The sequence below is a fragment of the Scleropages formosus genome, chromosome 15 (assembly GCF_900964775.1).
Source record: "Scleropages formosus chromosome 15, fSclFor1.1, whole genome shotgun sequence".
NCBI lineage: Eukaryota > Metazoa > Chordata > Actinopteri > Osteoglossiformes > Osteoglossidae > Scleropages > Scleropages formosus.
Genome location: NC_041820.1, coordinates 21,896,492 through 21,906,903, shown reverse-complemented (window position 1 = coordinate 21,906,903; position 10,412 = coordinate 21,896,492). Strand labels below are relative to the sequence as shown.

At 41.3% G+C, this 10,412-nt stretch overlaps 1 protein-coding gene across 6 annotated transcripts in view; it reads left to right on the top strand.

Moving 5' to 3' along the window:
- Window positions 1–1,789: 1,789 nt before the first annotated feature.
- rpap1 (RNA polymerase II associated protein 1) overlaps window positions 1,790–10,412 on the top strand; it is a 31,249-nt gene continuing 22,626 nt past the window's right edge. For 2 of the 6 annotated variants that reach the window (XM_018727709.2, XM_018727704.2), the window contains exons 1-10: window positions 2,053–2,403; window positions 2,742–2,954; window positions 4,001–4,149; window positions 4,509–4,601; window positions 5,868–6,063; window positions 7,528–7,692; window positions 8,325–8,498; window positions 9,660–9,775; window positions 9,879–9,977; window positions 10,137–10,238. In XM_018727709.2, coding sequence (XP_018583225.2) covers window positions 2,747–2,954; window positions 4,001–4,149; window positions 4,509–4,601; window positions 5,868–6,063; window positions 7,528–7,692; window positions 8,325–8,498; window positions 9,660–9,775; window positions 9,879–9,977; window positions 10,137–10,238 — 1,302 coding nt within the window. In that variant the 5' untranslated portion in view covers window positions 2,053–2,403; window positions 2,742–2,746. The other 4 variants (XM_018727705.2, XM_018727707.2, XM_018727708.2 and 1 more) reach the window with 4 other exon arrangements.

Sequence of the window (10,412 nt, the reverse complement as noted above, 5' to 3'; positions counted from 1 at the left end):
ATTTGTACTCTGTATTCAGCAAAGGGAGGTGTGTGATGGTGCAGTGGGTTGGACCGGGTCCCGCTCTCCGATGGGTCTGGGGTTCAAGTCTCGCTTCGGGTGCCTTGCGACGGACTGGCATCCTGTCCTGGGTGTGTCCCCTCCCCCTCCAGCCTTATGCCCTGTGTTGCCGAGCTAGGCTCCGGCTCCCCGCGACCCCGTATGGGACAAGCGATTCAGACAGTGTGTGTGTGTGTGTGTGTGTGTGTGTGTGTGTGTGTGTGTGTGTATTCAGCAATAAAGAACAATACAATTACGAAGCACTTTCAGGATTAAATATAATTCACTGAAAAATGATGCTCAACCCAGAATCTGCCAAATTTCAACATGGAAGCGATAGAATAGGTCCTCTACACCTCTGTACTGCATGTCTCCAGTGGCCTAGATTACCATGTGTACACTTAATGTGGTATTCAGGGTGTCAGCACCTGAATGCAGAACAGCAAACAAGCCACATGAGAAATGGTGTCTATGGTTTAAAAAAAAAAAAAAACAGTAGCTGAACAGGGATCCCATAAGATGGCGCATCTTGTTGCCCGTGTAATCGCTGCAGTAGAGGAAATGTGTTGGAAATGAGACATGGAAGTGTATAAAACATAATACTACTACTACTAATAATAATAAAAATTGCATATTGCTCTTTACACTTTTGTTCCATTCATGCAAGTTTCTCAGTGTTTTACAATGAGCCTGAATCAGGTTTCTTTTGTAGTTTTTCCTTGTGCTTTACACCATCTCCACAGCATCATGCTGCCACCACCACACTGTCCTTCACTGTAAGGATAATCTTTCTTTTTGATACTTTGTGTTATGAATAGAAGGATAAGTGCTAGCTTCATCATACTTTTAACACCTTTTCCCCCACATCTTAGCTGTGTTATCTGGGTGCTGTCTGACACACTCTACAGGACTGTTGAGATTGTTCTTCTTGAGGAACGATTAGTATCATCCCCTCACCCCCAAGACTGGTGTTACATGTAGCCCTTCATGTATTTTCTTACATTAATCAATTTAGTAAACTCTTTTCAAGGAAGTGCTTGGGTGGTTTTATGCACCTTACATTTCTATTACTGAGCCAGCAGTGCTAACTGGGATATCAATAATTAGATATTTGTAACTGGGTACAGCTGACAGCGTCTACCTCCTGGGTTGTGTTTTTCAGCCTGGGTTTCAATCTTGTAGTGTTTTTATGGAGTTTGTGTGTCCTCTGTCTTTGCATGGGTTGCCTCTCACATTTTAAAGGTGTGTGTTTCAGATGAACTGACTTATCTACACTGCCCTGTGTGTGTCTGTGTGAGTGAGAGTGTGCCCAGACGCTGCCTTGTGCACTGGGCTTCATACCCACTGGATCCCAGGTGGGCTAATGGTTCCTGATAACAGTTGGATGGACAATTTATATTTATCCCTGATTTTTACTGAATCATTATAATGTGTATTTACTGATTTTTTTAAACTACATTTTTTTAAAAAAGGTTAGTGTCAATGTTATCATCATGACATAGTACCTACTCACTATCATTTCTAGAATTATAACTCACAAAATCCCTTTTTTCTCATAACGCCCTCTAAAAATAGTGCATTACCTATTGGAATAATTTAGAGACTGATTTAAAATTAAGTGAACTAATGAAAAAAACTAAAAATGAAGTGTAGATATTTCGCATTCCCTGCTTCGGCGAATAAAGGTCACCCTTAACATGCAGAGCGGAAGTTAATTTTTCTGCCGGAAGTAGTTCCTGCGTGGCGGAAATGAACTGTCCATGTGTTTTGTCGTCCTTCTAAATCCTGCTTGCAAATTTAAGTTCTAATATTACGGTTGAAAAACTGCTACAGGAAGGTGTACAAGAAGAAAAATAGAAAAGTAAATAAGTAATACTTTGTGTTTTTTTTAAATGTATTTTGAAATAGGGAACTATAAAGTACTTTGCAGGCTGAAGAAGTATCGCGAGACGGTATTCGGTAAACAACCATGTACGCAATAGTTCCGCATTTAACACGGAGACTGTCGTAAGTTATTTAAACATGTATGCTCCGTGTTTATTGTAGCACGCTGAATGTTGTGTAGAGCAGTCGCAGTTTACGATCAAAATCGCATAAACCTGGTTCACCGTCTACCGGCTTATAATAATTGCACACAACAGTTATTAAGTTAATAAACGTCTGCAAATGCAAATACATAATTGCTCAAAATTACGTAAGGTACGCAGCAGCACGCGTGTGGCACTGAGTGCACATGTAGTACAGGGAGGAAGTGCTTGATGCTGACCTCGTGTCATCAGAGGGGAGAGGGGTCCTCTAGGCTCACTTGACACGTAATTAGAATTGCTTCAATCGAATGTGCGTCAGATTAAGCGAGGTGGCACGGTAATTATATATATTAAACTATATAATTTATATATAAACTATATATAAAAATTACTAGTTTTATATATATAAACTATAGTTTATTCTGCCTTGCACCGGGCAACGGTTCAACTCGCTTTTGCTGTTCACGTGTTGTGCGCTTGTCGTGTTTACAGAGTAGACAGTAAAAATTACCCTGTTCTGTAAATGGGTAAATTTGTGTATTTTAACATTCATTCATTGTGTTGCTTTGGAGAAAAAAAAGCTAGCTAGCTAGCTAGTTCAAAGAAGAAGTGTAAATGTCAGATGTGACTGCACAGTCAGTGTGTTTGTGGCCCCCAACGCGTATTGCTCTGCAGGTGCCATGCTGAAGCGTCCCTCGTCCAGTGACTCGGAGGCTGACCTCCTGCGGGCTCAAGAGTGCTTCCTGGCAGCTGGTGTCCCTTCGGCGGTCCGTGTGCTGCGGAGGCCGGAGAAGCGCAGAGGGGAACCTAGTGGATGTGCTGGAGAGGAGAAGGCGGAGGAAGAGGAGGAGGTCATGGTTAGTTGCAGAGATGTTGTAACAATCACAGGTGTGCTCACTGTCTTTGTAGAGATTTCTTTTAAAAACTCCAGTTAAATAGTTAAAGGAAAGCAAAAGTAAAGGTGGTCCTTATTTAAGACAAGTTCTGTTCTGACAAAACTTTCATAGTTGAAAATCACCGTGTAAAACTGTAAGGATATGTAAACAATTATTACACACGAATGCTATCTTGTATATTAGGACTTTGTTGTATTTTTTTCAATAATTTCACTCGCACACTTATTTTCATTAACTACTTATCCTGCTCAGTTGTTGCAGTAGTCTGGAGCCTATCCCAGAATCACTGGGAACAAGGCTAGGGGGTTATACCTTTAATAGGACACCAGTCCACTGCAGGGTAGCTACACACACAAGCACTCACAAACTCACTGTGATCAGTTTAGTGTCATCAGTTCACTTGACCTGCATGTCTTCGGAACGTGGGAAGAGACCGGAACATCTGCAGAAAATCCACACAGACACAGGGAGAACATTGAAAAATTCTACACAGACTGCACTGGGTTTGAAACCGTGCTTGAACAGTGCAAGCTCTGTGAGGCAGTAGTGCTACCTGCTGCACCACTGTGCACCACCCTAATTTGTGGTGTCCTGGTTTGAATTTCACCTTCTACTGTCATACCCTTGACCAAGGTACTTACTGTGAAGTGATAAAGAATAAACACATTGGTGTATAAATATGTAAAATATTGTAAAGCTGCTTATGCTATCATTTCTTACCTTGGACAAAGGAATCAGCTAAGTAAGGTTAAGGGTTAGTGCTTTTGAACTGAAATGGACTTATGGCCTTCACGTCTGTGGTATTCACTGTAAGGGAGGGTGCAGAAGTGACCCTCTTGACATGTCTTTGGACTCTGAGAGGAAACCCACGGCATCACAGGGAAAACATGCAGATTCCACATGGATTCGAACCCATGTCTGAACCCACAGCCAAGGAGCTGTGAGGCACCAATTTTACCTGCTGTATCACCATGGTGTCTCAGTGAAATAAAAGTTACTATGAGTAATTACTAAACTGTGGATTAATTCCTGCCCCAGAGCACTCAGAGCAAATTCCCAGTTTGACACCTGGCCCGTCCAAGAAGTCTTGCTTTAGAGCTGAACAGGTGTGTTTTGTGGATGAGGACCCTGAAGCAGAGCTGGAAAGAAAGGACACACATGTGACCGCAGTCCTGTCCAGGATTATTGTGAGTATATTTGAACACACAGCCTTCATGTACCAAGATTATCTTGTACTGTACACTGTTTTACTGATAAATAACCTTTTTTTGCTTTACGTAATTTATAATTGCATTTAAGTACAGCTCTTAAAACCAAATAACTCACTGGTTTAATTGACCTACAGCTGTTTTATTTGTTAATTATCAGTTTAATCAGTTTTTGGGAATGAGAAAACTATGTTACCAGTGTGGCTTTTTTTTTTTTTTTTTTTTTTTTTTAATTTTAATTTTCCATTTTTGGGTAATTGATGCTGACAGTACTTTGATTAGTTTGGTGACCTTGCTAACGCTTATTGTAGTGGTTTGCCGTCTCCTTCTTTGTGTAGGAGCATGACACAAGCGCAGTTCCTGTTTCCTTCCCAGCTTTCACTGGAGCTGCTTTTCCCAAAGTTTTCCATCGGTCAGAGGTCGAGGACCAGGTAAAAATCTCAGCAGCCGTGTACATATGCATTATCTTAGACCAGCAGGTTTAACACTTAATCATGCCACACATGGCTTTTGCATGTTTTCTCACTTTTCTGGCTGAATAAACACTGACTCATTAACTTGCACACACTGTGGAATTCTGTAACCTGGTTTGTTTCTAAATCCGAAGTCATTTTTATCACTAATTCAAGGTCAGTGACAGGTAAATAATATAAACATTGCTCTGTTTATCCATGACATTGGTTCTGCATAAACTTGACATAAATCTTAAATAAATAAATACCTTGCAACACTTCCATCCATCGTCTGTTTGTCTAAGGCAGGGTTGTGGTGAGAACACAGTCTATTCCGGAGGCCAAGGGTTTGACACAGGGTACACTCTGCAAGGATGATGGCGGGTACATCATGGAAAAGACCAGTTCATCACAGAGTAGCCATTCACACAAATACTCACACATACTATAAGCAGTTTAGTGTTGCTAATTCACCTGAATTGTATGTCTTTGGTAGGAGCCCAATGCAGACATGTGGAGAACATGCAAACTCCACACATACTGAGTGGGGATTGAAACCACATGCTCTCGCAGCAGTCAGGCACTGTGAGGTAACAGTGCTACTAACTGTGTCACTGTGCCACCCTGGTGGAAAAATTTTAAGAATAAACTGGAGAACTGTATATCTTTGAAAAAAATGTAACATGAATGTTCATAACATGCCGAACTGGTGTAATAAATTAAAATCTTATCTATTATTGGTCACATGAGGTTATATTTAGTTACTGTTAGGTCTAAGTGACAATATGACAAGGATTAGCCGTGTCCTGTTGTGTAAAAATTGTACAGTGAAAGAAGGCTGACTTTTCCACATTAGTACTCAGCTTTTATGTGTCAATATTACAGGGACAATATTTTCAATACTCCAGTTCTATTCAACTCATTGAAATTGAAAATGACTTGCTCACAGTGGCTTGACAGACGGAAAATGGCATCAGGACCCTTTTTAATAGAATATAAGGTACAATGCAAACACCTCTACCCTGTATGTAGAAGACCGGGGATTGGTCATTAGTGGGTATGATTGCTTCTGCAGCCTTCATGCCAAGTTAAAATGCATGGAATGAATAATCAGTTCTTTTTTGGCAGCCATTAAGTCTGAAATTTAAATAGTTATCTTTAACTACAACTGGTTCCAACAAGCTGCAATAGCTTCGGTTGCAACGTGTTGTAATTGTGAGACCTAGAAATGCAGTTTCTCTGCAGGGGATAACCGTGGCACAGAAGTGCAGGAAGAGCATTTTTGCTCAGAAGATTGCTGCTCAGAAGATTGCTGCTCAGAGAGCACGAGGGAAGGGCCTAACTGGTGGTGATCCTGTGCAGCCTACACTTGTCCCTCAGGGGACATCCTGTGCACCATTGGCATCCATGGAGACCGCATCACTGCCTTCTGGAAGTGAAGGTGAGTGTCTGACCATACTGTATTGGGTTGCACTATACTCAAAGGCATGAGTGCACTGTTCCTCGGTGAAGGTAGTGTTGCTGAAGAACAGGGCACTGGACTCATAGATGTAAACATTTACCTTACACGAGTAGCTGCGTACAAGTTTATCCATTGTCAAACAGTTGTGATTTCAAAGTTATAGAGCATGATCATTTACACATTACGTGAACTTAAGAGATCATGGGAGAAGTGAGTCCGAAAGAGGCGAGTTTCAAAACCCTTTTTAAATGTATACAGAGGTTCATCAGTTCTGAGTGAGAAGGGGAAGTCATTCCACCATACTGGAGCCAGAACCCATAACCTTTGTGCTTTTGTTTTTGGACCTTTTATGGGTGGGACCACCAAGTGAGCAGAGGTGGAGGAGCATAGCAGTGTGGTTGGGTATAGCAGATGATCAGATCTTGTAGATATCTGGGATCAGTTCCTTTTATGTTTTTATAGGCCATAACCAGAATGTTGAATTTGATCTGGGCAGTTATAGGAAGTCAGTGTATAGTGGCGAGGAGGAGAAACACGTGGGAATGCTTCGGCAGGTGAAACACAATTTGTGCAACAAAATTCTGTATCAGCTGTAGAGGTTTGATGGCAGTAACTGGAAGTCCAGATAGGACAGAGTCACTGTCCTGTGTCACTGCATCAGAAGAGCGCCCTATACAGTTGAATTGAATTGGCGGAGTTGCAGTAGTCCAGGCAGGATATCACTATGGCCTGGCCTGGACAAGTAGTTGTGCAGAGTCTGCTGTTAGATAGGGACAGATCCTGCGAATGTTATGGATGTATTGGCAGGATGTATCTGCAGGTCCAAGTTGTGACTTTGATACGCTGAGAAAAAGAAAGAATTGAGTCAATCATCACTTGTAGACTCTTAGCCGAGGAGGTAGGCAAAATCAGTGAGTTGTCCAGTTTGATAGAGTTCATGACGGGAAGACGGGCCAGCTGGCTAGTGAAGGATCTTTGTATTGGAGAGGCTGAGTTGTAAGTGGTGATCAGACGTGCAGGCAGAGATGTCCGAAAGGCAGGCAGCAATGCGCGCGGAAATGTCTGATGATACAGGTGGAAAGAAGAAGAAGAGCTCGGTATCATCAGCGTTGCAGTGGTAGTTGAATCCATGAGAGGCGATCACATGGCTGAGGGAAAAGGTGTAGATTGAGAAGCATGACAACGTGCGTGCATGTGTTGCAGCCAATGTTGTTTCTTTCCTGCCCAAGTTGTGAAAGTGGCTGTATGTAAATTACTATACAGGAAGAGTCTAGTCTGACACAGAAATACAGGAAGGGACATGTGATTCCATGTGTACTGGGGTGTGCGTCACTTTGCAGAAATACATCTGCTAAATGTACTTTTTAAATGTGCTCTTTTAGACTGTGATCCATTTCTCAAGTACAACATATAACCATCATCACTTTTTATTTGTGAGTGCAGAACATGCCGTATCAGAGACTTCCAGGCTGGTCACGGGGCTCGGACTTAGTGGGCACAATGGTTCCCTGGAAGCCAAGAAGATCCATGAAGAGAATGAGGCCAAGCTTCATGGCATGTCCCAGAGTGAGATTCTGGAGGAGCAGAGAAGACTGCTGTCTCAGCTGGGTACACTGAACTTGAGCCTTACCAGCTGTTGTTTCTTCAGTTGTGTGTCTGTGTTTTATTGTGACTTAACTGCCATCCAATTACTTGTACACTCGTGCAGGTACTTTGTGTTTAGGGACTCTCAGCTGTCCCTAAGAGCTGCTGAATTACTCCCAGCATTTAAGAAGGGTCTCAAACCCATCTCTGTCAGACTCAGTTGCCTCTTGAGCTCCGGATCCCCGTCACTGGCTGCTATATAATTGAGTCCACCATCATGTGCTATGATCATCTGTGTATTTTCTTACTTCCTAACTGTATAAATGGACAAATAAATGATTTGATTATCTTTTGTGTAAAGCTATTATATGCTTTAACATAGTACAGTTAGAATTTGTAACCGTAATGTTGAGATGTTTATAGACCTAGTGATGGTTGGTTAGTGTGAAGTGTTTCAGAAAATGGTACCATTTCTCTGTCAAGGAGCCAGTCCCTGGTGAGGAGAATGCAGCTCAGTTTTCCCTGCATATTTTAAGAACCAGCATCTCAAGCACACAATTATGGCCATTTCAGTCTATTTCATTTAAAAGTAATTTATTGGTGTGGACGATTTGTATCACGGTAAGCCAAAATAAATGCAAAACTTCACGTTTCAGAACCCCGATTGGTGGACTTTGTCAAATCTCGCAAACCTCATGGTGGCTGCCAACCTTCAGCAGCTCCACTTCCTGCTAAGGAGGAGCAACAGCACTGCTTCAGTGAGCACATTTCTCAGGAGGTGGAGATGGAAGATGTAGAAGCCAATGTGGCCCCTGCACCTCCCATTACAGGTAAGAGAGAAATAGTGTTCTTACCTGGCATCAGTGACTTATGGTGTAGTTCTAATCAGTAGCATTTCCATAATTATTACTTCAATATATTTTTATAGATTGCTCTTCTCACGCAGTGATGCAGAGCTCTTTAACACAAGCGTAAGGCAAGTTGTGTTTGTTTATTTGATGTACAGGCGATCTTTCGCTTACGATGGGGTTCTTCTGTTCCAAAGACCTTATCATTAGTCAAGGTTTCAAGTAGTTTCAAGTAGTCGTTTGAAGTAGTCTTTGCTACTTAAATCTCCTTTAAGTTATAAAACTATAATCATATATTTTTAAAATTTAATCTAAATATAAAAAACTAGGATGCATGAATGCAACATTGTTTAATAGGGTTAGTGTAACATACAGGTATAACATACAGTACATTATTATAAAATGAAATTCAGTATAGGTAATTATAAATATTATAGTTAGTACTGTACATTATTCAGTAATGATAAAAGAGTATTCACTTGTTCATTTACTAACCATTCTAAACGAAAATTAACTTGAATGGAATTGCACACAAAATGACACTGACTGAGATCAAACAAAACCGATATGGGTGCCTTATGGCAGTACAGCCAGCCAGTGCTGGTGTACATGAGATGCAGTGGTTACTATTAGATATTATGACCAAATGTCAGGACTTCTTGGGTTTTCTTGAGCTGCAAATGTAGTAACTCAAGGACTTCCTGTACAATTAAGAATAAACAAGTGAAATTCATCGCAGGCAATGAACTTTACAAACATGATTGTGGAAGCACAGTTTGTCCAATATCAAAATTATTGTTAGAGATCAGTGCCTCTAAGTGTTGGGGAGCAGATTCTTTGATATCTTGTAGTCAAGGACTCATTTTTTTTCTGGTTTTCTAAAAACTTAATGCAAAGATAGAAACAAAAACTGATATAGGTACAGCTGAGATATCATCATCCATATTACATTAGAAAACATCAGTTAACAAGAACCCTTGAAACAATGAATGCTATGAACTGAGATCTTGAAGAAATGCCACTGGAACAAAAGGAATTGCCATATGCAGTATGTACATATATATTTTTACTACAAATGTGAGCTGGAAGCAAAATAAGTACAGTTTGGTTGTATTCATGTATATTCATTATTTGTTGTAACAGAGGATGAGCTGCCAGTCAAACCTGAGAAGGGGTGGTTGCACATGGACAAGTTGGAGCCAGAGAAGCTGGAATGGATGAGAGACCTGCCTGCCTCACGAAAACGGAGCACCAAGAAGGTTAGAGGAGCAGAATGAGAGCAATACTGATGGCTCTAATAGAATGGATGAGTGTTTTCTGAGAAGTGCTCTGAGGTGTACATACATCTCTTTCTGTTGGCAGGCCATGCAGGCACGTTTCAACTTTGATGGGGTCCTCATCTCTCCAACGGAGGACCTGCCAACACATCTGGGTCTACATCACCATGGCGACGAACCTGAGGTCAGTGGAATACATCTTCTTCATGCTTCTCAGAGGACACAATGATTTGGTGATTATTAGTGTAATGTACATTCTTTCTGTGTAAAAACCCAAATATCTATTGTAAAATTGTGGGTAGTCTCTACAGTGCCACTCATACTCATCCGTACCCTTATCCAGCTGGCTGGGTACTCGCTGCAGGAACTCTTCCTCCTGTCGCGCAGTCAGGTCACTCAGCAGCGGTGCCTGGCCCTAACAACCCTTGGCCACATCCTCACCAAGGTAACTGCAATTGTAATCTTACATGTAAACTTGTCTTCCTCTCACATACAGAGTGGTGATATAGATGTGGCTATCGCAGCATGTGCTGGTTTTTCAGATGGAGCATTTATGCTATAAACATTTAATGTAGGTAAGAATGAAAAGAAAGGCAATGTAGATAAAAAGAAGAAAAGA